We start from the raw sequence: 25,236 nt of genomic DNA on the forward strand, positions 1-25,236 counted from the left end.
TAGAAAAACCTTGTTTTATTCAGCCCGGGGCCTGGGCAATCTTGCTCTGTGGTAAGGCCAAAATACAAAAAATAAAAACCAACCATCGACAAAATAACGTTGTAGAGAAGAGTTAAGTACAAAATTGGGCCTGGCATCCGGAATCCCTGTGGTTTCGGTCTGCGTTTGCTCCCTGAGGCCGGCAGGGAGGGATGCCTGTGGCTTCCAGCTGCCCCTGCCTGTGGGTGGGGGCTGGGCCCCTCGGGGCCAGGTCTGTCCTGGCAGGAGGCTTCCTGGGGAGCCGGGCCGGCTTTGGGAAGTGGGGACATTGGCCGTGTGTCCATCCTCTCCGAGATCAGGATCTAAGGAAAGAAAGAGAACAGTGGTAGGCTGCAGGGCAGGACCCCTCACTCGACTGTCAGCAAGCCCACCTCTGCCTCCCAAGCTGAGGGCTCCCCTTCCACAGCCCAGATCCCTGGGACGGGAGGCCCCAGCTTCAAGAAGAGGGGTTTCATGGACTCACCGACCCACGCAGGGTGTGGTCTCTGCACCACCCCCTCCCATGCCCCGAGTTCCACAGTGTTTTCTAGGCCATTAGTAGAGCTGCTACTGTCTGGAAACACTTTTTTTTTTTTTTTTTTTCTAACTCAGTACTTTTCAAAAAAGCCTCCTTCTTCCGTTTCAGAAACATGAGCGAAACCCACAGGCGTCAGTCCCATGGCCTTTCTGGGAACACTGCGTCCGGCTTCCTGTGCGCTGGCCCGGCCGCCCGCCTGCGGTCAGGGTAGCAGAGACGCTCTAATAAGACCTGAGCCTTTCCAAGCACTTATGTAAAGGGCTTGGAAAGAAGGGCCTCAGCCTTCCCTGGCCCGCAGGCCCCAGGGGAGCTGGAGGGGTGCATGGGGCTGCTTCTCTGTCTGCCCTGCTGAGGGGCCTAGCTCATGGCATCACCGGAAAATGGGATGCTTTTCAATCCACCTTTCCCAGCAGCAGGCAGGACAAGAGAGGGATGCAGGCTCCCTGCTTCCCTGTGTATCCCTCGACCCCCTTTTTTCTTATGTGCCCCTTCCTTCCTTCCTTCCTTCCTTCCTTCCTTCCTTCCTTCCTCTTTCTCCTTCCCCAGAATTGCTTCCCAGAGGCCCTCTACCACTGAGATGGCCCCTGAACTGGGAATGGCTGAATAAGAGAGGCCCTGAGGAGGAAGGAGGTCAGAAACCCAGGCCTATGAGAGAGCCAAGTTGCCAGGGATGGGGCAGGAGTCTGTTGTTTTAGACAGACTCTGTGACCTTGACAATTTTGATCAAATTCAATTTATGAGGAATCTGATCTCTGTATTCAACTAGAGGCTGCTGTTCTCATTTTTAGCATACGTGGTGTAGTGGGGGTGGGGGTGGGGGTGGTGTGTGTGAACAGTTAGTTTAATGGTAGCAGCCAAGGGTAAAAGGGCTGTATCTAAATGGGCCCTGACTCTGATCACACACTGAGCCTTAATCCTGGTCACACACTGAGCCCTGACCCTGGTCACACACTGAGCCCTAATCCTGGTCACACACTGAGCCCTAATCCTGGTCACACACTGAGCCCTAATCCTGGTCACACACTGAGCCCTGCCCCTGGTCACACACTGAGCCTTGAGCCCGGTCACAGGCTAAACTTCCTACCTGTCAATCATTGATAAGCATATGCTGACTCTCTGGGCCTTGGAATCTCTGCCATTTGTCACCCAGCTGATGGCCTAAAGCAACTCCTGGGCTTTTTGTTTGTTTGTTTTTAAATGGAAAAGAGTTGCTGTGGTCTGATCATTTTAAATTCACATGGGTGGGGTGGGGTTTCTTTGTGAGTTTGTAAGCAGAGGGTCCCTCTGCAAAGTGGCAACTGAGGACCCCCGCCAAAGGCTTGGGCCAGAGTGCATCAGCTTCCCCTACCACTGGGCCCAGGCGTGGATGAAAGCTCATTCCAGCCAGTATCAGTTCTAACGCGGGGCTGTTTAACTCAATCCACTTGATAAGGCCACTAACGATTCACTGAGCACCGTTATGAAGGATTCTCCAACCCGCAGACATCAGGCCTTTCAATCTTTCGGTCTCACAAGCCTACAGGGGAAGGGCCTATTTTGTAGTTGCGAAAAGTAGTTCGGAGAGGTGAGGCGAACTGCCCAATGGTCACAGAGCGAGGAAGCCTCAGAGGCAGGACTGCAGACTTCCACCCAATTATGCTGCCTCCTGCTGGTTCCCACCTGGAGCCACACAATCTGGCCCCAGATCAGCACGCCAGGGCCCGGCTTCCACCTCGAGCACTCAGCCTGGGGCTGGCATGGACGAGGCTCCTCCTGCTTAGCCTGTGGGCTGGGCCCAGGCGCAGCTGGGTTTGGCTAGGAAGGTGACCCAAAGCACAGGTATCTTGTGTATTTCATGCAGCCCTGCCTGCCGCTCTCCCTCCCCCCCTTCCCCCCCCCCCCACCTCAAGGGTAGAAAAGGGGCTGGGGAGGGGAGGGTGGTGGGTGTGCACTTACTGGACAATCTTGCAGTTTGTTGTAGAAACATAGCGACCTGTATAGTGAATGTTGCATCTCACCACATTGTTGGTGAAGTCAGACTCCAAAACAATATACTTCGGGTTCACGTGAACCTGAAGAAGAAGGGGAGCAGAGGGCAAAGGGACCTGGTCAGAGGGCTGCATTTCACCTGGTCATTAGGGAAGGCCCCGGAGACGCAGACAGACAGACGTGGAGGAGACAGATGACAGAAGGATATAGGACGATGGAGGAAGACCCCTCAAGACCAAGAGGTACGGAGACAGAGCCACACTGGTGGAGAGACATGGAAAGAGAGAGAGGAAAGAAGAGACAGCTCGTGGTCAAAGAAAACATCGCCAGATCACCCTTGTAGGAATGTGGGAAGCTTCCCCGGAGCCAGAGCCTGGGCCAGGTGGGCCCTCCATTGGGCACTCAGGGTCAGAGAGGTTGAGTCACTGCCCCAGGGAACACAGCAGTGAATGGGGGGCAGGGGCTGGGCAGGGATACCAAGGCTGGTCTCCTGAGTCTGAGGCTGGCACCCTGTTACCACCCATGCCTGTCTACATGACCGATGGAAGGGTTGCCTCTGCCAGGTGGCATCTCCCACCCTGGAGCTGGAGAACCTGATGCTCAGTGAGATGATGGCCCACCCGTGCCTTTTGTCTGAAGAACCACTGGGACACAGGAAGCCTTCTAAACGTCGGATTAACTGGGGAGGGGGCGCTTCACTGGGGTAGGCTACACCCAGACTTATATCTGCAGAACATGGAAGAACATGTTACTTTTAAATCCTTTACACTCCCCAAGGGCAGGAATTGTGCATTACTTATGCGGTTCCAGTCCCTAGTGCCTGGAACTCAGAGGGGCCTTTGTACACATCTGGTGAGTGGATGAACCAAGGGAAGGAGAAGCACCCTGGCCCCTGGGTGAGTTGAGCAGAGGGGCCTCTGAGCCTGCTGGGAGGTGCTTGGGACCGGACTGTAACCAGTGGCTTCCGGGTTGCTGTGTTCTGAATGCAGCTTTCCCGACAGGCTGTGTTCATGCAGGTTAGAGCACCTCCCAAGCCCATCGTCACTGCTCACAGCTCTGTCTTTGCTGCTCTGGGGTGTGGAGCTGCGGGTCCAGGGGTCCTGGTGGAATGGTTCCCCACCTTTGCTTTGCACCTTCACAGAGGAGGCTGACCTTTGACTTCCCCAGGTGAGACCGTGATGCCCCGGCCCCAGCACAGCCTGCATGGATGTACCACATGGGGCTGTGTGTCCATAACATGCTTTTCTACCCACTCTCACCCCACCCCCAGGGAAGTGGCTCTGGAGTAGCATTCATTGCAGGAGGGGTTCAGGCCAGAAGGGACTCTTGGTCACAGGAGCCCTGGGCTTTGCAGGGGTCACTGTGAGGAGTGGAGGGTCTCTTCAGAGAATGGCAGGGTCCCCTTCCAGATGGCACAAAGCCTGCCCTGTCTGCAGACAGGGGGGTGCACCGCACTTCAAATCCTCTGTCGCTTAGGGAAGACAGTGTCACTGCCTCCTATAGCATCACCGCACCTGGGCCGAAGGTGCCTTGGTGTCTCTATGGAAAGAGAGGCTCTGTCGGCCTCAGGCTAAGAGCCTCCAGGGAGAAGAGGAGACCCCCACTCCAGGTTGATGTCCAGGATGCCACCTCAGCAGCTGGGGGAGGAGGGGGTGCCCCAGTGGCTAAAGCATATCCCAGAGGCAGGGGCACTGAGCACAAGCAATAGTAGGGGGAGTGGCCCAGACCAGGAGGCCCACCTTGAGGACATAGTTCCCGGGCTGCACATCAGTTATGTCAATCCACTGGCAGTCGATGTCCGCGTTGTAAGTGTCATAGCAGCCGGGGCTCAGGCCCTGGGAAGAGGGGACAGGATCAAGGTTGGGGTGCCACCCTGTGCCTTTCCAGCAGTCTGGCCCCACCTTCCTCTGGCCCGGGGTAGCTGTTCAGAGTGGGTGTGTCCCTTTTTTTTTTAAATTTTTTTAAAGTTTATTTCTTTATTTTTGAGAGAGAGGGAGAGAGGGAAAGAGAGAGTCCCAGAGCCGGGTGCGGGGCTCAAACCCAAGAACCGTGAGATCATGACATGAGCTGAAATCAAGAGTCAGACGCTCGACCGACCTAAACACCCAGGTGCCCCAGGGTGTGTCCCTTCTGAAGCCAGTGGGTGGATAGACCAGAGAGACAACAGGGAGGTATAATAGCCAGGCGGAAGGGACTGAAGGAGGGGGATGGCTGGAGAGATGGATGGAGGACTGGATGAAGAGACAGAGGGGCAGGACAGATAGACACTCGGTGGATGTTTGGACAGACTGATAGAAAGGTGGATTTGGGTGGACGACCAGGCAATGGAACACCACGCCATCTACATTTCACTGCAATGTTCCTTTCTCTCCTTGGGCAGCACACCTGGGAGGCGATGCAGGGAGGGGCCCAGGCAGGGGAGGGGGGTGGGCGGCCCCCACAGGGCCCTGTGGTGGCCTGATGACCCGTGAGAAGACCCTTGCTCTGACGGAGCTGAGTGGAGCCTTGGCGCTGACCCGTCTTCAGCCTGGCCCAGCTGGACATCGCTCTCCGCTCCCTGGTCCCCCCTGGCCCCACTCCCCTGGGCAGGCTTCACCCCCATGCTCCCGTGTCCCCACCGCGGTGCCCTCGCCTGGCCGGACCTGCGTGTGAGAGGTGCATGCGTAGCGCTTGAGGTTGCCGAAGTCACAGGTGCTGTCCTCCAGGCAGAAGCTGGCCTTGTGGCCCTCGGCTACCTTCTTGCCTGTGGCTGCATCCAGCAGGTCGTAGTGGCTGAACTCATCCATGCTGTGGTAATGCCTGGGGGCAGAGGACAAGAGGAGGGAAAGAAGGGGGCCTAGTCACCCCTGGGCTTCCTGTGACACCGCCTCCTGACCAGTCTGGGCTCCTGGGGCTCCCTAGTTCCCCGTGTCCCTCAGGGCAGGGTCTCTGGGGCTCCCCACCTGGCCGGGTCCCCTGGGAGGGCACCCCCTCAGGATTCCTCGCGTCCTTCTTGGGCTCCCACCTGTACCAGCCTCCCTCGGGCAATTCCCCGTACTCTAGACATTTCTGTCCCCTAAGACCGATCCTCCTAGGTCCCCCTCCTGCAGTCTAGCTTTTGCTAAGGAACTCTTGCCCCAGTGGTGGATCCATGGCAGCAAATGTCTCCCGGGAGCGCCTGCCCCTCCCTGAGCACATACGAGGTGGGGGGAGAGGAGGGGCCCCACCCGGCCCTCCCGCCAGCACCTGCCCCTCCCCGGGCACCTATGGGGGAGAAGAGGGCCCCACTCACTGGTGACAGCTGTGCCACTCCCAGGCGTGCCGCGGCCGGTGCGGGAGGAAGTCCGCGGCGCCCTGGTTCTTCACTCGCTGGGGGAAGCGGAGTAGCACCCGCACGTCGTAGTCAGTGGCCTCGGGAGTGTAGGCCGTGCTGCAGGGACAGGGTGGGGGACCGAGGTGGGGCTGGGTGCCGTGTCACCAACGCCCAGAGCCAGCTGACCTGTCCCTGACCGTCCTCACAACTGACTCCCTGTACTGAGGCTGGGGCTCAGGTCTCTTCCCGTCTCTCCTGACCACACGGGCTTGGCTGTACCCTCCTTTGCGGCTTCCACCCTGTGGCCGGCAGCTGCCAGCGGAGTCTTTCTAAAGCAGCGTCTGGTCTGGCGATGACAATCTCATCTGCAGGTGACTCTCGGTGGGGGACAGCCTCTGGGGGTGGGGGGACCTATCGATATCTCTGGAGGGCTTTTTAAGAATGGGCCCATCCAGGAGATTCTGATAAGTGGTCCCTCCTCTGGATGGGGCCCCGGTTGTTGACCAAAGTACGGCATGTCTCAGGTGCAAAACTAAGACACAGGCTCGGGCTCTTCCATGTCAGAGTCTCTTCACTTTCCTGTTCCTGTCTGCCCTGCTGCTCCCCCACACATCCTGGGTTCCAGCTTCAGACACTGTTTCTCAAAAACACACTTCACTCATGCTAATCTATACTTTTGCCCGTGCTGTTCGTCGGACCCAGAACTCACCCAGCCTCCTAAGCGCGACACAGGCTCCCTCCTCCAGGAAGTCTGCCTTGATTGCCCCCCCAAGAAGACCCTTGATGGCCTGTGATCACAGCTCTAACAGCACTGCCTATGGCACAGCCTGATGCCACATGCTCCTCTGAGCTAGGTGGGTGTGACTAGGTCCTTTCCCTGACGGTGTGGCTTCTGGAACAACGATCTGCCCTTTTCTGTTTGGGGAGCATAGGTCTGAGGCAGACTGCCTGCTCACAATTTGCTTGCTGACCCCCAATTCCCAGCTGACATGGGCTTTGTGAAAAGAGAAAGGGAGGGGGAGGAGAGGCGTGAGGGACAGCAGCGAGGGGAGGGAGGCAGACAGAGACACACACGTGCAGAAGGGCTGACTGGAGCTCCCCCCCTTCGTCAGAGTACTGCTGATAATCGTCCAGGCCGGCCTCAGGGGCACTCCCCTGGCACTCATTAAGGTCTGGGCCCTAAAGCCAGAGGCAGGAGGTGGCCAGTTGTGGGGATCAGCTCTCTCTGAGAGGATGTCTGCACAACAGGCGGTGCAGGCTCCCGTCTGCCAGGACGTAAGGCCCTTGGCCTTGTCTGGGGGAGGCTTGGAATCTGTCTGTGTCTGGGTTGGAACAAAACATCCTCCTTCCCTCTGTTCAGTTAAATCCTGCCCTTCTGTTCAGCCCAGCACACCGTGGGAACCCGTCAGGGTCTACGTTCTAGGCCCGGCTTGGCCACAAACTCGCGGTGAGACTTGGAGCACGTCCCCTCCCTGGTCTGGGCCCTGCCTGCAGCCCACGCCGCCCGTGATCCCGGGGAGCCCCACCATCCCAGGCCTCAGTTCCGCTGGCTCTTCTAGCTTTGTGCCCCGCGCCCAGCTTCCTCTGCCGCCTCGGCCCTTGCTGGCCTTTCCTCCTCTGACCATTTTCTCCTCCTCTGACCGTCAGCCACTCATGCCAGCTCTCCTCCCACTCTCTGTGACTGGGTCCTGTCATCGGGACGGCTGAGGGGCCGCTCTCCAGTGGCCCAGGACAGGGGGCCGGGCTGCCTCTTCCCCAGCCCATCTGGGAGCTCGGGTCTGGGCCCACAGGGTGCTTCATGAAGATGGGATGATAATTTAGCTTTGACTCAAACTCCTCAAAACTCAGCTTCAGTGGACTGCCTTGCAGGCTGTCAGGTGCTCACTGCTGGAGGGACTGGTGACAGCAGGAACACGATCATTATGCTCCCTTCCCAGGGACAACTGAGGGGAGATCAGACCTGACTGGGCAGGCCAGCTGAGTGGTACAGTGGACCTCCTTATCCGCAGTTTCGTTTTCCGTGCTTTTGGTCACCCATGATCAAGGGCCAGACATTCTGGACCTAGGAAGCGGTGGGTGAAGTTACAATCTGGTGTAAGCATCTTATCCCGTGACAGACAGAGAAGGCCTTGTGGTCAGCTACTGAGTGGCAGTGCACTAGCAAGTCCGTAAGTGGGAAAATGTGGAAATTCCAAAGGGCTTCCCAGATACTGAAAAGTGAAAGTAAATAAAGACTCCAAAGGGGTGGGGGGGGGGGGGCGGAAGGCAGCAAGTAATTAAGAAAAATAGATGTTCTCAACATAGAGAGATGTCAACAAACGAGGCAGGACAATGTAATCTCTAACAGATTCTTTTAGCACAGGGAGATGTCCCCAAAGCATATGTATTTGAACAGAATATTCGCCGTTAATAAATTCAGAAGCAAGGGCTGCAGGAGGCAGAGTCGCCCAGGAATAACGGAGAGTTGACTGTGCTCACCTTCCGGTTCTTGCAACCTGGTCTCCTTTCCCGGTCTCTCTACTGCCACGCATAACTGGGGCCCCTTTGTCACCCGCACCCACTGCCCCTGCTGGAGAGCCACACCTGTCCTCCTTGGAGAGGGCTCTGTACTCCTGCCCTCTATCCTGAAGGCTCGTTCCCCCATTGGACTTCCCTGGGTCCTTGTGGGAGCACCTTCTCGTGAGGCAGCTCAGATTGGAAAAGTTTTAGTTCCTCTCTTTGCTCCCCAGTTGCGTGGGGCGACTTCATACTTTCAGGGCTGGAGTGAAGATTAAATGCCCCAGTAAAGTTCCTTGTATAGTGACCTATACAGAAATGCTCACTTGTTCCCTTCTCTTCCTGACTCCCTGCGGGCAGGCAAGGCTCACAGATGAAGAGGTCAGGGTCCTGAGAGGCTCAGAGGCTTGGCCAGGGTCATTCAGACTGTAGGCAGCCTGGCTGGCATGAGCACAGGCTCAGGGTGAGCCCCAGAGCCTGTCCGGACATTCCATGCTTCGTCGTCACCTCCTTACCTGGCCAGACACTTCTCCTCCGCAGCACAGCGCAGAGAGTACAGGTGGGCTCTCTGGACATAAGTGGATGCTTGCACGTAGTTGGGGTCCGGGACCAAGTCAGGGAGACCTGGGGATGGAGTGGGGTAGATGGAGGTGGGGGAAAGAGTTGGCATCGAGGGGTGTCAGGCTGGCCACGGCTAATGCCCAGAGACCTCCCCATCCCCAAGCACCCTTTGCTGTTCTCCTTCCTCTACACAGGCTGTCGCCTCCTCCAGGAAGCCTCCCAACCTGAGCCAGGGGTGTGACTGGAACTGTTTCCCCTGGGCTCAGGTGTGGGCCAGAGAGGTGGGGGACCTCCATGCTGTGGGAGCCTCTGAGCGCCCCCTGGAAGAGCTGGGATGTGAGCGAGGTCTGGGAGGCAGGATAAGGTTTGGTGAGCCAGAGAAGAGGAAAGGGTATTCTTGGCAGGGCGACCAGCATGAACAAGGGCCTGGAGGCAGGACTAAGTTGGAGCAAGCAATTTCCGGACACTACCTCCCTGTCCTTGTTCCCCAGGCCTCCAGACCCCAGCCCCCGTCTGCAGACAGCTTTCTTCTTGAACCACCAGGAGAGCCCTGGGTTCTGGCCCCACGTGGGTCCCAGAGAGCTCATGGGCAGGGCCAGGTAAGTGCTGGTTGGCACAAGTGGGGTGGACAGGAAGGGAAGGGCTAGTGGGAAAACACATCCCCAGAGCAGGCTGCTGACAGGGCAGGATTCTCGGACTGGGCGCCCAGCCCGACCTTCTTCAGGATTCCTTTCTTCCTGCCATCGGCCCCCAGACCTGACCGCACCCTCCCCTGTCTGCAGCTTCTGGCCTGCAACCTGAGGGGCCCAGCTTCCTCCCCTGCAGGACCCAGGGAAGTCGGGAGTCTGCTCAGCTCCTGTGATCATTTGTACCCTGGGACATGCTACAGCCAGGGATCTGTCCACCCTGCACCTCCCCCACCTCTGTGCACAACTTGGTCCCAGGGAGCGTAATTAGGAATTAGCAGAAACCAAACTCAGGTGTCTAGACCGTCTCCGCACTGGAATATAGAAGGAAAGATCTGATCTGGTGCCGGGTGTGCAGGAGTGGTGGGGGCAGGGCGGGGTAGGAGGTGGGCAGGGGGCACTCCAGAGCCTTCAGCTCCATCCCAGCTTGGCCACTGACTTCAGGTTTGCGAGCCGGGGGCTCTTCGTCCCCTCACCCTCAGGCTTCGGGGATTCTGGCAGATAAGCAATGACATGAGCCTACAGGTTGCTTAGTTTCTTTCAAGCTCTCTGCTCTTGGGGGACAAGTAAGGTACGGGGACTTGAGTCACACAGACCGGATTCCGGCCCCTCTTCTTGCTGCCAAAACCCTTGTCAGGTTCCAGGTCCCGAAGGTGAGGCAGACCCTCACACACACACATCCCTTGGGCTCCAGACCCCAGCCCCGCTCACCCTGGGTCTGGGCCTCATGCGGGAGCCTGGTCCAGGCAGCCAGCGTGATCTCACCTACTCGGAATGGAGAGGAAGCTTGGAGCACAAGGGTGGGTGAGGATGAGGTGGCTCCTGGCTGAGGGGGGCCGTCTTGGCCAGCCTCGGTCCCATTACTCAAGCTCCAGGAATGCCTGCAGTCATTTCCCAGGGGATCCTAGGGCCCTCAAAGCGAGGGTCCACCTCGGTGCCAAGGTGGTTCTCGCACTCTGGTCCCCGGAAGCCTCTGGTGGGGTGGGGGGGGGGGCGGGGGAGGTGAGGAAGACGGGAATGGTCCCTCTCCCCATCATCAAAGTGCCTTTCCCATAGCAACATGTGGGGGTGGGTTAGCTGGGCCTGAAGCCTCACGAGATCCAGTATTTGGCACCAGACGGCCTGCCTCCCCCACCCCAGGCCCGGTTTCAATAAACAATGCACAGATGGCTCCTCAAAGCTTTTCTGGCCCGACCCTTCCTCTCTAGGCCACTCCATGGAGTGGCTGTGCAGTCCAGGGAAGTTAGAAAAGCCAGCTATGGAAGAGGCCAGAAGTACTCAGGGCCAGCGAGGGCTGGTGCCACTCCTGGCCTGTGACTGAGCCCCGACCCTGCTCCTATACTGAGCCCTAATTTTGGCCACACGCTGAGGTCTGACACCTATCAACAACTCGGAACCTCAAGATTATGGACCAAAAACTCTGTACTTAAAACCATTTTTAGGGAATTGCTTTGACATCATTAATCCTTGTTGGTTATAACTGAGTGGGTGGAGGTGTGTTTTTTGTTTTTGTTTTTTTTTTTTTTTTGTAAATTCCAAAGCCATGGGGGGAGGGGCACCTGTAGCATCTACATGTGGGGATTCCGGAGGAAGACTAAGGACAGACAGCTCAGAGCTGCTGGTCACAATCTGAGCCCTGGCCCTGGCCACAGGTGACCATCTTCCTCTTACTGTTGAGGAATCGCAGATTCACACGGGTGCCTTCTGCTCCAAGAAGTCTCCCTTGACTGGCAGACATTCCAGGCTCACATACTTCTCCTGCCTCCCTGCTGGATCTGTATTGATCTATAATTAGATTTCATCGTATTTACCTGTGTCTACTTCCCTCCAGATCCTGCACTGGGTACCACTCACCCCCTAAGCAGGCAACCCACCATGCTTTGGGGCTGACTAACTGCCCCGTCCCATTGGCCTCTGTCAGGCAAGTTTCTTTAGTGATTAGTGGCTTAATACTTCATATTTTACCCTGTTCCTTGCAAGGCTCCAGGGCACATGGAGGTGCTGGAGGGAACCAAGGCTCAGAGAGGGCAATGAATTTGCCCACGGTTGCACAGTGAGTTGCAGCAGCCCTAGGAGGAGCTCCCCACCCCCTCCTAGGACTCTACTTATCACTCTTTTTATACAAATGAACTTTTTTGAAGTATAATCTATACACAGTCAAATGCAGATTTAAGATACACAGTTTGATAAGTTTTGACAAATGGTATACACAGCGTGACTACCACGACCATCAAGCTAATTATTGTTTCCATCATCCCTGAAAGTTCTGTCCTGCCTTTCCCAGTAAGTTCTTTCCTCCCCCAACCACCCCAAGTAGCCATTGATCTGCTTTTCAATCACCTTAGACAGTTATGCCTTTTCTAGAACTTAAATGGAATCACTCCTATTATTTTATCTTCTTTGTTCTGTATCTCTGATCATCACAGGGGTCCTGTGACTCCCCTAACTGGCTTCCCCTGGCCATACTCCACCTCTGTCACGCTGGGGGAAGCTGCTGGAAAAGAAAGTAGCCTTGGGAGTTCAGGCTGGGTTCCCCTATGCCTTTCAGAGGAGGGGATCCCCTGGGAACCCCAGGCCCTTCCCTCAGCTGGCATGTTTCTCTAGGAAGGAACAATGCCTCCTTCTCCGCCTGCTCTCCCAGGAGGCATTCCATCAGCAGTGGGACCTGCAGGCTTGAGATCTCAGCCCCCAAGGGCCGGGACTTGGGGGGCAGCCCATGTGTTGTCACAAGGGGGTGAGGGAAGGCTTGAGTGGGGGCTCGCGGATGCAGGAATAGGGGACTGGTCTCCCGTTTCTGGCTTATGGGGTACAACCAGGCCCTCCAGGCAGGGTGGCCAATGTGGAGTGAAAGACAGTTATAACTGGACCATGTGCTTATCCCCCATCCCCAAAAGTGTGCATTTTAAAAGGAAGTCTCTAGAGAGAGGGTAAGGCTTACTTGGAAGGCAGGAGAACCCTCAGGTTGTGGAGATACAATTTTGAGGAGGGCCTGGAACCTTTTATCCAGAATATATGGAATCATGCCGCCCTTGGACCTAGCACTGGCGATTCTATAGAGTGGGTTCCAGTGGGAACTTCTCCCAGACACCCCCATTTCTTTAAATGCAGAGACTGAATCCAGCATAATTCTCATTTTGGAGCAAACAAACCATTATCACTGGTCTACACAAGGCTCCCCCTTTTGGAATAACATTTTTTTAGTGTTTATTTATTTTTGAGAGAGAGAGAGAGACAGAGCACAAGTGGGGGAGGAGTAGAGAGGGAGACACAATCCGAGGCAGGCTCCAGGCTCAGAGCTGTCAGCACAGGGCCCCAGGTGGGGCTCAAACTCATAAGCTGTGAGATCACGACCTGAGCTGCAGTTGGATGCTTAACTGACTGAGCCACTCAGGTGCCCCAGAATAACATTTTTTTTTAACCTTCATCATCACCCCTGACCTTCAAATATGTCCCTGAACATCTGTGTCTCTGTATAAAATCTGCACCGTGTTGGGGGTGGGTATGTATCCTTAAAGTACATAAATGATATTGTTTCACAGTCTCATCCTGTTTCTTGATTTTTCAGTCAATGTATAAACTTTTAAGATCTATCTAGCTCGTTATTTGTCATTGCTAAATAGGACTCCACAGTGTGCACCCTCCGTGGCCAATATGGCCAGTCTTCTGGGTTGGACACCCAAGATGGGGCCAACCATGGCAAGTGTGACTGTACGGTCTGCCCAGGCTACCCAAGGAGTCCCTAGTCACCAACAGCATCCTGCCTTCCGCTCCCAGGAGGCAGACAGGAGCTTGGCCTCTTACCCCATTCTGTCACAGGCTTTCTGCGTGACCCGAGGCAGGACTGGGTCCTCTCCAGGCCTCACTGCCTCCATTTATCCAGCTCTGATCATTCTCTATCCTACTCAAGGCCTTTTGGAGCTCTGGGCCAGTCCTGGGCACCCTTCCCCAGAAGCAATGTGCTGACTGTGGGGGTTGGGCACATAGGGATTCAGGCTGCCCCAGGGTCTGGGCCAGGGTTAGAGGAACACTGAGTCAGAGGGCAGTAAAGGCCCTTGGGGTAGCTGAAGCCAGGCTGCTGCTCCGCCGGGGAGGGGCTGGGCATAGGTGAATCAGGTCCCAAGGCCATGCTGCAGGCAGCCTTGGAGGGGACCCCGTCAGACCCTCCAGGGCAGGGAAAACACAGAACCGAGGATAAGGCTCTTCTGCATTCCTGCTCCGTCCCTGGAGCTTCCTCTGAGTGGGCATCCAGGGCCCCTTCACAAGGTGCTCTGGACAGTCGGTCATGCTCCCCACCCCAAGCTGGCCTACATGCCAGCCTGGGGGAAGCTGAGGCCTGTCTCCCTCTTCCCTGGCAGGACTTGGCTGGGACCTTCTCTGGAAAGACATCAGAAGGCAAGTTTGCCGTCCCATCCAATCCCCCATTGTACAGTCCCTTCCCTTTCCTTAGGCTCAGTTTCCCCATCTGGACTATGGACACACTAGCCTAACCTGCCCATGAGCAGTTTGATGGCTCCCAAAACACTTGGAGATTAAAAGACTTTTCAGGAGCTCTTTGGTCTATTCCCCAGCCTCGGGCAAGAGCCCAAGACCTCTCACAACCTCTACAGACGATACTTCAGCAGCCAGGAAATTCTCCCACTGTCTGACCTAAATCCTTCCTGCTTCATGAGAAATCTGTTCCCTCCTGCTCAGCGGTTCCTGGATGCTGCCCAGTGCAGAGGGCCTGTGGTTACATTCCTGTCCCTTGCCCACACCTCACCTGTTTCCCTCTTGGCTTGCCCCTTTCTGTGGGTTCCATAAACCTCAGCTCCTTTGAACTCTTTCCTCCCCAGGCCTCCTGCTCACAAGAAGCAGATGAAGGAAAGTGGAATGCAAAATAGCCCTAATCTCTTGAGCCTGGGGCTGGAGGATAAACAATGTCCAGCAGGAACCGGTCAGTGGGTTGTGAAATATGTGTGCAGCAGGATGTTTTGGCTCAGCAGCCAGACTCCAGAGGAGCCCTTAGGTAGGGAAAGCAGCAAGCTCACACAGAGATGAGCTGACAGGCCCTCCGGGGTGGAGGCGGGCAGCTCCCAGCCCTGTGAAATCATCATCTGATAATCAGGACATTAAATTGTCAGGGTTGGGCCGGTGGTGCCACCCCTGTGTGGCGAGCAGGTCGGCAAGGTGGCTGTGGGGTTCGCCACATCCTACCATGAAGGGGCGATCCCGGCCCGGGAGAAGGAGCCATGAGAGCCATAAAGCCAGGCCCAGAGCCTGCAGTGGGTCCCCACTGCCTACAGAATCAAGCGCAGACTTCTCAGGGTGGCAGCTGAAGCCTTTTGTGGTCTGGCCTTCACCCGGCCTTTCAGATCTCATAGCCCGCAGGGTCAGGAGGCAACTCGCTAGCAAACCTGACCTCTTCTGCCCCTGGCCTCTGACACCACGGTGTCTCATCTTGGAATTCCGGGCTTATACACGCACCCAGAGCCCTGCAGGGGCACACAGTCCTCAGGCCCCAAAGCCTACCTTGTCAGTCCTGACCGCCGCTCTGCCAGCTCACGTCTGCTGCCCCCCACTCGACTGGGAGAGACAGTCCTCACTCTTCCCTGCCGCAGGGCCCAACTCCGAGGAGGGGATCTGGGGCTGTGCGTTCAGATGAGTGACAATGGGAACAGGCTGGGGCTGAGCTGGCAGGAGGCGGACATTCACCTTTGGGGAGGTCAGCCGCCCTTCCCTCTGCTGCCTCCCTGCACGCCTCACCCCTTCACACTCTGCTCCGTGTGAACACAGCCTCTGCCCCTGCTGCCCTCCCTTCCCCTGCAGGCAGCGGGGTGCCCCCTGCCCCTACCTCCAGAAGTCTTTGTGGGTGCTTCTGTCCCCTGGGTCCCTCCCTGCCCCTCAGACCCTTCACAGGGACTTGAACTTTCATCGTTCTTACGAAACCTGCTCAGCCACCGCCTTCGCATCTCAGCGTATGGCAGCTGCGACCTAGCTGTGCAGGCTACACGCCTTTGTGTTACGCCTGGCCCCTGTCTTTCTCTTACACCCCACATCCGGCCCATCAGGAAACCCCATCAGCTCCCTCTCCAAAAGAGATCCTGAATCTGACTACCCCCACCCCCGTCGTTCCCGCCCTGCCTGCCGCTGTCACCTCCGCCTCGATCTCTGTACCAGCCTCCTGTCAGCCTCTTGCCGGCCTCCCCACTGCCCATCCCCGCCTAGTGGTCAGAGACCTTGTTTAAATGTCACTGCTCAGCTCAAAGCCTGCAGTAGCTCTCCAATGGATAGAGAGTAAAAGCCCAAGTCCTCACAGTGTCTTCCAGGGTCCTGTTACTTCTCTGACCTGCCTCCTATCACGCCCCTAACTCCTGGGCTACTCTGCTGTGAGCAAACCGGGAACACACTTGAACCCCCCTACCCCCACCCCAGGAATTCCTGCCTCAGGGCCTTTGTACTGGCTGTTTCTTCTACTGGAATGCCCTTCCTGATTGCTGAGTGTTTCATTCATTCGCCTTCTTCAAGTCTCTGCTCCAATGTCACCTTCCTGAGGCCGACCTTAACCAGCAACCTGCTCATCCCCCCTCCCCATCCAGATCTTATCAGTGCTCACCACATTCTATTATTTACCTATTTATTATGTTTGTGCATGAAAATATAATGTCCACAAAGGCAACGGTTTTGTCTCTTTCATTTCACTAATGAAGACCCAGCTCTAGACCGTGCCCAGCATGCAGTAAGACAACCCATAAATATTTCTTGAATGGATGAGTTTCCTCATGAGAAACCTGCCACCCAGTTGTGGGTCCGGGGGTTGGTGCACGGCAGGTGGGGGCTGGAGACACAGGTGAGCTAGTGGTGGGCTTGGGCCCCTGCACCCCGTAGCCTGGTTTCTGGCTGCTGGGCCGAGATCTCGAAGGGGACAGGGCTGGGTCTGACGCACCCCTGACTTCTCTGTACCCAGCTCGGGGCCTGACACCTGTGTGCCCTGGCGAGCACATGCCTCAGTACCTGCAGGGTCTGGCGGCATCTGCCTGCACGAGCAGACTTCATTACCAAGCAAAGGCTGGGACTGACTCCAAAAGTCCTTTCTTTTGACAAAGGATCAGCTTTGGGGTTGGAAAACTCATGGTTCCAGTTGGTCTACAAGCAGGAGGAAGGGTGGGTTGTCTCCTGAGGCTCTGATGGCAAAGGCTTCCCCACCCGAGTCCCTTCCTGCTCTGGCGTTCCGACACCTCATTTCTAGGTGGCACTAAAATGCCCAGTTCCGGAGTGTCCGTCAGCAAGGGGGAGAGGACCCGGACCCAACCCTAGCCCTGTGATCCCGAATCCGTACAAAAAGGCCCTCTGGGTCCGGCTGCCTGCGGCGAGGAGGCTGTTAGGTCAGAGCAGGGGAGGCGACAAGACCCAGCCTTTCCTTCCGGCCTCTGAGCCGACTGCCGCTCCGCAGGAATGCCCGGCGCGGGAATTGGAAGCAGGTGTGGGCTGCCTGGGCGGCCCACCCGCCTCCTCCCTCCCTTCCTCTCCTGCCATTCCGACACTGCCCTGGGGAGTTTCCCATGTGTTCCCGGCTTGGACACGAGTGGGGTGGACTCAGGCCGGGGCTGCTGGCGGGGGCGGGGGGGCCCCTTCAGAGATGAGAGGACACTGAGATGGGGGCTCCCCGGGGTTAGGGGAGAAGGAGGAGTGGGGACAAGAGGCCAGAACTCCCAGGTCGAGTGTGGCCGCAGCCTGGTGCCCGTAAGGCTCTGATGACGCCCCACCCTGCTCGAAGGCTGTGTGGGGCCTGCGAACTTGAGGCAGAAGTCCAAATTTTGGCTTTCCAGGAGGTGTAGACCTGGGAGAAACAATGGACAGGAGCCATACCCTTCCCAGAGAGTCGGCTGGGGTCCTTGGATGAGGGACTGTGAACTTCTCTAGCCTAGTCCTGGTCTGCACCATGGCGGTGATAATACTCTCTACCTCACAGGGTTGCTGGGGGGTATTAAATGAAAAAGAAAAAAAAAAAAAAAGAAAACAAAATGCTTAGCATAGTGTCTGGGGCATAGTCAGCGCTCAAGAAATATCAGCGGCTATTATTATTATTTAGAATAGGAACTGTCTCTTTTTGCAGGGATGGAGGGTTTGAGAGCAGGGGAGAAAGGATGTGGCCTTACGACTGGATGATAACAGAGGAGACAGGAAGTCTGCCTGAGCCGAGGCTGCCTGGGACACAACTTGTTTGTTCCGACACTAGTGACCTTCAACTGCCAAACAGGGAGCAGGAAGAGGACCCAGGCCCCTCTGTTGCCACAGCTCGCCTGAGCCTTCACAACAGCTTCCTCGGCCTGAAGGCTCCATTTCTTCCTGAAGGAGCACCCGAAGCAACCTCAGGGAAGGAAGAAGGGAGGCTGAGCTGTGGTCACCAGCGATGTGACCTTGGACGAGTCACTTAACCTCTGAGGGCCTCAGTTTACTCATCGACAAAATGGGGATGAATGATACCCAGGGTTGTCCTGAGGATTCAGTGCCTCTAATCCTGAAGCTCCAGGAAGAGTATAAGACACTTAGTAAGCGATGACAGAAGTGCTTGTGAAATAAATGCCCTGGAACCTGCAGTGAGAATTGCAAGGCTTTGTGGACACCACGCCGAGAAGGGACTCTTTGCGTCCAGGGCCTTGCAGATCCACTGTGCCATCTCACCCTGTCACCACAGTGCCTGGAACACAGCAGACAGTCAAATCTCTGTTGAAGTACCAAATGAATGAGTAGATAAATGAGGAGTGCGGGATAAGCAAGAATACCTAACATTTTAAAAAACTACGTATGGCCGTTAAGAACCCAGGATGGGACCGCCATCCTGGTTTCACTACTAAGAGGTCGTGTGATAATCAGCAAATGAGCCTGTCACCTTATCTATGAGATGGGGCAAAGAGCAGTAGCTGGCTGGTGGGGCTGCTGCGGGAATGAAGAAGGGTGATGTGCAAAGTGCCCACAAACACTAGTGCCATTCTCTGTCCCCGGGTTGCAGTTGGAGGAACTGAGGCCCAGAGAGCTGGTGGAGGAGGCCCAGGCTCTCTCCCTGCCCCCCACCCCCCACTCGTAGGTGGAGTGTGGGTCCTCCTGGGGTCATCTCCGTGCAAGGCAGAGATGACGGGCTCGGTTTGAATTCTGGCTCAGCGGCACAGCTGTGAGACCTCCCTAGGCCTCAGTTTTCTCATCTGTGCCAGAGGAGCATAACCTCTACCTTTCCAGGAGGCTGTGAGAATGAATGAAATCGCACATTTAAGCCACCCAGCTCAGCGGGTACCCTTCAGCAAATGGCTGGGTTGTTATTATCTTCCCTGCCTTGGGGCCTGAACTCTGGACACTTTCTGGGTAGAGGTCTGCTTCTGTCCTTCCCTGCATTTACTCCAAGCCCTGTGGAAGTAGGGAGGTGACCTGGAGATGGGGAGGTGGCCTGGAGGGCGTGGGGGGGGGGTAGGGGCTGGGCCAGGCATTGGGGCTGCTCTCAGGGACTAAGGGGCCCCGTCTGGCTTCCTGAGTGCAGGACGCTAGATGGAGAGGGGAGTACCCTAGGAACATCCCTGGGTGTGCAGGGAGGTGAAACATCCAGGTTGAGGAGCAGCCCAGTTCCCATGGGACTGTGGGGGCGTGAGACAGGGAGGAGAAAAGGAAAGAGATGCCTCTGGTTCTAGAGCAATAGGCTGAGGCATTTAAGTTTTATCCTGAAGGCCTTCGGGAGTTATAAAACTCTCTCCAGCGGGAGAATAATACGGTCAACACTGCAAGGATTTATCCGCCCCACATGTAGAGGGACTGGCCGGGGACAGGCTGAGAGCAGCCCCAGCTTCCTCCTGGGCTCTGATTGGCCATGCAAGGACAGGGACGGAGGACGGCGCCAGGCAAGGCTGGCACAGCCATCAGCGATGCCCCGGGAGAATGGCCAGGGAGGCGGCTCAATGTTGCTTTCACAGGGCTGCCAGGGCCGGGGAATGAGGCCGGGGCTGGAAAGGGGAGCCCTGCGAGAAGAGTTGTGGTTTTCTGGGACCAGGAGTCAGCTTAGCCCAAAGACCACCAGCTCAGAAAAGCTGAGGCTATGGGGAGGCAGGAGCAGAGAAAAGGGGCTGGGAGAGGAGGGCCTGGCCATGGTGGAGGGAAAGGCAGGGGCCACAGCTGGGCCTGGGAATCCACCAGTCACCCTCCAGGTCTCTGCATGGATTTGCCGAGAGCCAGGTGAAGTATGTGACCCTCTCTGGGCCTCTGTTTCCTGGTTTTCTCTCCAGTTACAAGTTTCAGAGTCAGAGACAATGGTATTGCAGGAGGCCTGGGCAGCCCCAGCCCCGGGTGGGAGGGAAGAGGGTGAAGGCGCCAGAGGAATAAACCGGGCTCTGGACAGGCGCTTGGAAACTGCCCAAACATGGAGGGACGTGGGCGGTGCGCACATGTGTTTGGTGTTGTGAGGACACATCCACGCCCACACACACACAGGCTGCCAGCACCCAGCCTCAGACCCCTGGGTGTGTGGCCAGGAGGAATGAGGTCAGTCCCGGAGAATCTGCCCTGGACTCCCACACCGGGCCTGGGGGTCTGATCTCAAGCACAAGGCTTGGCCTTCTCTTAACTGGGATTTTCCATGGTCTGGGCCTAGCAGGGTGGGGAGGGGGAACCAACGATCGGGGAGAAGGTACTGTTCCCTCTTTGGCTTCTCAGTGAGCCCCAAACTAGCCTGTACCCTCCCCCCCCAACTCCCTCCCACCATCCCCTCCATGACTAGGGGAAGGAGCACCTGGAGGATGCTGATGGCCATCGCTTGCAGCAATGCATGGGTACCTCCTCCTCTGGGAAGTCCTCTCTGAGCCCCTAGCCCCTGACTGGGGAGGCCCCTTGTGTGGGCCCCCCTAGCTCATCCCTCTAATGCCTGCCCAACCATAGCACTGATGTGTCCCCTATGCTATGCCTCCCCCAGAGCACGGCCTGGATTGGATGCATATCAGCACACTGGGCGCCTGGTAGTCTACCTTCAGGGGGAAATGTCTTTAACCCCAAATGAACTGCGGGGCTCAAGAGCAAGACCAGAGGCCCTGATAAGCGCCAAGCACCCCCAATCCAGACTTGGCCTTGCCCTGGCGGGTGGCCTCTGAACTTCAAGAACTGTCAGGCCAAAGAGGGGGCCCTAGAAAACACACCGGCTTGGAGCACAGATGGGAGCCCCAGGCCTGACTCTGCCAGCAGTGCTATGGCATCTGAGGTCTCAGTTTTCTCCCCTGCCCAGAAAGTGGGGCACTTCTGGCTGAGCCCCACTCTGAGGTTGTGTATTCTAAGGAGAGCCACCGTGAAAGCTTAGCTCCCTCTAGATGGGATGGCCTCTCCTCCAAGGAGCTCTAGGAGCAGATGAGGCACAACTATGAAGCACCCTGCTGCAGGATGGTCCTGGTGACGACCAGCTGTGTGTGAGGCCACGCTGGGCAGGAGGATGCTCGTCATCACAGAAGTCCCCCGCTGCCCCCAGCTCCTGTCCTGAGCCCCTGCAGGTTCTCGAAGTGGGATTCAGCACCCAACTTGAGTGCTATGCCAGGGATGTGAAGGAGTGGGTGCTACCAGTGTGGACCTTCCTCACCCCTAGCCTTGGGCTCCAGCTGCCCCTAGGGAGACAGAAACCTTACCTCCACCCCCAAGAGGCAGCCTCTCACCCAGGTCAGTGTGGCTGGAGACAAGACAGCAGTCCCAGTGCTGACAGAGCCAGAGTAGCAAAGGCTGGCAGAGGGGGGTGGGCGGTGTACCTGTGCCCCTGGGCCCTGCAGGGCTTAGCCCTCCCCTGGTGAGTCCCGCGCAGCGACCTCAGCACCGAGCAGAGAATTGGGGCACCGACTGCCGCCTCGAGGAGGCAGGCCAGGGTTGCGATGTGGACACACAGGGGACTGCACGGAAAACCTTGACCAAAGCTGACTTTGGACTGGCAGCTACAGAGGCAGAAAGGGGGAATTCTAGGACAGCAGAAGATGGGCCAACAGTCAGCTAACCTTGGCCAGACCACAAGTGGGCCCTCACCACAGTAGCCTGCCTGCTAAGAGCATGTGTGGAGTTGTCCATCTGAAGAAGGAAATCTGCCCCTTCGCTGTGTTCTCACGTACAGACGGCTTGGGCCTTCCCTAGACTAGGTCCTGTCTTCACGTCCCCTCTCCCCCCAAAAGATGCCAAAAGGGAGGCCTGTCAGCAGCTCCCTCCCAGGACTCTCCCCCACGCCCAGGACTAGAGTGAGCTGAGCGAAACGAGTGAGACACTGGCCTGGGCGCCAAAACATTCAGGAACCAAGATGAGTAGTATTTGAGGCAATACTTTTAAAAACCAAAGCTAGTGCCAAAAAATCTGTGATGAACAAAATATCAAAAGTTTAAATAAAGGCAGGATCAGTATTTCTGAGCTTTCAGTTTGCCTCAGGCTCCAATAGGGCTTGGCATGGCACCACTAACTCTTCTTAAAGGCTGGATATTTTGTTCATCGCAGGTTTTTTAAATGTTTGCATTACTGTTGATCTAAAAATGCCATTAAAATATTACTTTTCTTGATTACTGAGTTTTTTGACATCCCCTTAAATTTTGCACCCAGGCCAATGCCTCACTACCTCTCTAGTCTGGCCCTGGCCCTGTCCCTCTGAAGGAACTCCTGTCATCTAGTCTGGACTCTTGCCTAGGGGAAGGGCTTCCTCCCTAACCTCCTGCTCAACCAGGCCAAGCTCACAGATGCGAGTGCCTGGGACCTTGCCACACCTCCAGGGGCATCCCCTAGGGCCCTGCTGACCCTGAAGGTTTCTGATGTTGATGCTCCCTGCTTCACCCTGTGTGGCTGGCCCGGGGGCATCTCCAAGGGTGCCCTGATTGAAATGAGGGAGGGCCAGGGAGAAGGGCTCCTTCCCTTTGTCCCCAGATGACCCAAACCAGGTCTGGAAGGTGCCTCCTCCCAAAGCTTGGCCTCCAGCCCCTACCCATCAAGCCAGGGTCAGAGCCCAGGCCTCCCTGGTCAAATGCTGCCACTAACGATGAGAGGACCCGGGGAAGGTTGGGAGGTGAGACGCACGGTGGCTGTGGAATTCCTTTCTTAGCTCAGGGGAGGCCCATGGAACAGTTTCGCTGGCCATGACCGTGACCGATCGTGCCCCCGGAGGGTGGGCGGCGGGGCGCGGAACGGTACTCACCGCGGCCGTTCTGGTTGGGCCGGTACACGCTGCCCACGCTGAGGCGGCCCTGCTGCGCGCCGCCGCGCTCCCCACCGGGCGGGGGCGCGTCGGAGCTGCGCACCGGCAGGTAGGGCGGCTCCAGCACGCGGAACGGGGGCTGCGGCTCCACGGCCCGCGGCGGGACGTAGGCCTCGGGCGGCACGTTGGCGTAGGGCGGGTACCAGCCGAGGCGGGGGTCGGCGGCGTAGGCGCCGCCGCCGGCGGGCGGCGCGTCGGGGCCCGGGTCGGGGTAGGGCTGCTCGAAGCCGGCGGTGCCCTCGTGGTACAGGCTGTGCGAGTAGCGGCGATCCAGGCCGTCGGCGGGCGGCGGCGGCGGCGGCGGCGGCGGCGGCGCGTAGGGCCTCTCGGGGGCCGGGTAGAAGGCCTGCGGCGGGTACTCGGGCTGCTCCTCGCCTCCGCCGTACTCCTCGTAGCGCGCCCGCGGCTGGAAGGGGTAGATGACCCCCGCCGAGGCCACGGCCGCCGCCCCCGCGCCACCGCCGCCGCCGCCGCCGCGGTAGTACACGTAGCCCTGGTCGTAGGTCCGCGACGCGGGGTCGTAGGTCTCGTACTGGCTGACGAAGGGCGCCTGCGGGTAGGGGAACTGCTGAGGGAAGGAGGGCGGCTGGCGGTAGGTGGTGGCGAAGGCCGAGGCCGAGACCGAGGAGGCGGAGCCCCCGTGTCGTTGCTGGGAGACGGAGGTGCGGACCCGGGCCATGCCAGTGCTGTCCCCGACGGCCACCTCGCGCCAGTTGTCGGGCACCTGGCCGAAGCCGAACGGGTGCCGCGCCTGGCCGCGCACGGTGTCCGAGCCGACGCGCCCTGGCAGGGGCAGCGACGGGGCTTGCCGACGCCGGGGGCCTCCTTGGCTGCGCCGCTGCGGGGCCTGGGGTGCGCCGGCTAGCAGCACCCGGGAGCTACTGTCGGTGCGCTGGGGCCCGGCCGGCACGTACTCTGAGCCGGAGTTGAGCAGGCTGTACACCTGCCCGTTGTTCTCCCACTGAATCAGCTGCCGCCAGCGCCCCGGGTCCGAGCCCTGCCCCTGCCGCGCCTCCTGCCCGTGCACCAGGACGCAGAGGCAGGCGCCCCACACCAGGGCCCCCAGCTGCCAGCATGCTCGGGCTACAGCCATGGTGGCCCCTCTGCAGAGGCCTGGTGGACCGAGAGGCTCTCAGGAGTGTACTCCTGTACGTGCTTCTCTTCCCACGGCCTCGAGGACAGGACGGCTCCTTGCCTGCCCCAGCTCTAGCTTTGTCCATCCTGGCCTTGTCCCGAGCGGGACGGCTCCTCCGATGACAGCATTTCGAGGCCAAGGGGTCAGGGCAGGGCAGGGGCGGTGCCCAGGGCTGCACGAGGCTCTCTGCAGGGCACCGGACAGGCAGGACTGCCTGGGGGCCTTACATGGCCAGCCCGGTACTGGCTGGCCGCTGGGCTGGCGCTTTCCCACTCTGAATGAATAAGCAACAGGCTGGGAGCGTTGGGAGGTTTCAGGCAGCCTGGTCCGCCTGCTGGGGCCTCCTCCGCGGGGCCCTATGGCCCGCCGGCTTTTAGCTATGTTGCCTGTCCCACAGCTGCTGTGCTCCCTCAGTCCCTGGAACTCCTAGCCAAGCCACCGACCTGCCTCTGAGGAAGGGATGGAGCAGGGAGTAGAAAGGAGCCTCTGGGGGTGTGTGTCTGTAAGTGGGGCCCTGGCAGGCGGAGCAAGGCTGGGGTGTCTCTACCACTATGGCCATTTCTCCCTGCTTTGGACCCAGCATTGCTGGTCTCTTTGGGCTTGAGCCCCTGACTCCTGTCCACTCCAGCCTCTCCCCAGGACCTCCAGAGCTCCCCTTCTCCCAAGTCAGTGCTAAGAGACCCCCCCCTCCTTGCTGGTGGGCTATTTGGGGAGATGGTGAATTTTGGACCCCAGGTGCACCTCAGTTCCTTGGGCTGAGTACAAAGGGGCTGGAGCTTTAGCTTTTTCCTTCTTGGGCCTTACTCGCCCAGTCTATAGAATGGGGGCATGCCCTTGTGGTGAGCAGAACTTGTGAAATCCTGGGAGAGGTCAGCTTCTCACGCATCACCTCACTCGAGGTTTCGGTTCTGTGTCTTTTGAGTCAACATAGCCTGGCAATAACCTGAGTGTGCACGTTGCTAAAAACGAGACCCAGGGGCTATCTTTGACAGGAGATAGGAGGCCTTAAGTGCTGTCAGCATAGAAAAGCAGAAAGCGGGATTCAGGGGAACTAGGCCCGGTCCTGTTGCTGTGATTAAGTTGCTGGGTCATCCTGGGCAAACCTCTCTCTTCTCCATTCTGATCCAGTTGTCACATCTGATCTCTGGAGAATGAGACGAGATGGTCCTCAAGAGTGCTTTGGGAGTTTCTCTGTCCTCTCTGAGGACAGCAGAGCTGGGAGGTTCCAGAAGTTTGAATGTCTTAGCATCCAAGAAGTCACCCTCTGCAAGCCTCCTCTGGGCTGCCTTCTCCAACTTTGCTCATGAACTGAAGGGCAGAAATTTCCCT

At 57.6% G+C, this 25,236-nt stretch overlaps 1 protein-coding gene across 1 annotated transcript; it reads right to left on the reverse strand.

The window, feature by feature from the left end:
* LOXL1 (lysyl oxidase like 1) lies at positions 1 to 24,199 on the reverse strand. Its single transcript, XM_060618095.3, has 7 exons — positions 22,713 to 24,199; positions 8,828 to 8,936; positions 5,796 to 5,933; positions 5,167 to 5,323; positions 4,264 to 4,359; positions 2,492 to 2,607; positions 1 to 341 (listed from the first exon to the last, which is right to left on the reverse strand). The coding sequence occupies exons 1-7, from the start codon at positions 23,863 to 23,865 to the stop codon at positions 335 to 337; spliced, it is 1,776 nt and encodes a 591-aa protein (XP_060474078.1). The 5' UTR covers positions 23,866 to 24,199; the 3' UTR covers positions 1 to 334.
* Positions 24,200 to 25,236: the final 1,037 nt, after the last annotated feature.

This window comes from Panthera onca, chromosome B3, assembly GCF_046562875.1.
Source record: "Panthera onca isolate mPanOnc1 chromosome B3, mPanOnc1 haplotype 2, whole genome shotgun sequence".
Taxonomy (NCBI): domain Eukaryota; kingdom Metazoa; phylum Chordata; class Mammalia; order Carnivora; family Felidae; genus Panthera; species Panthera onca.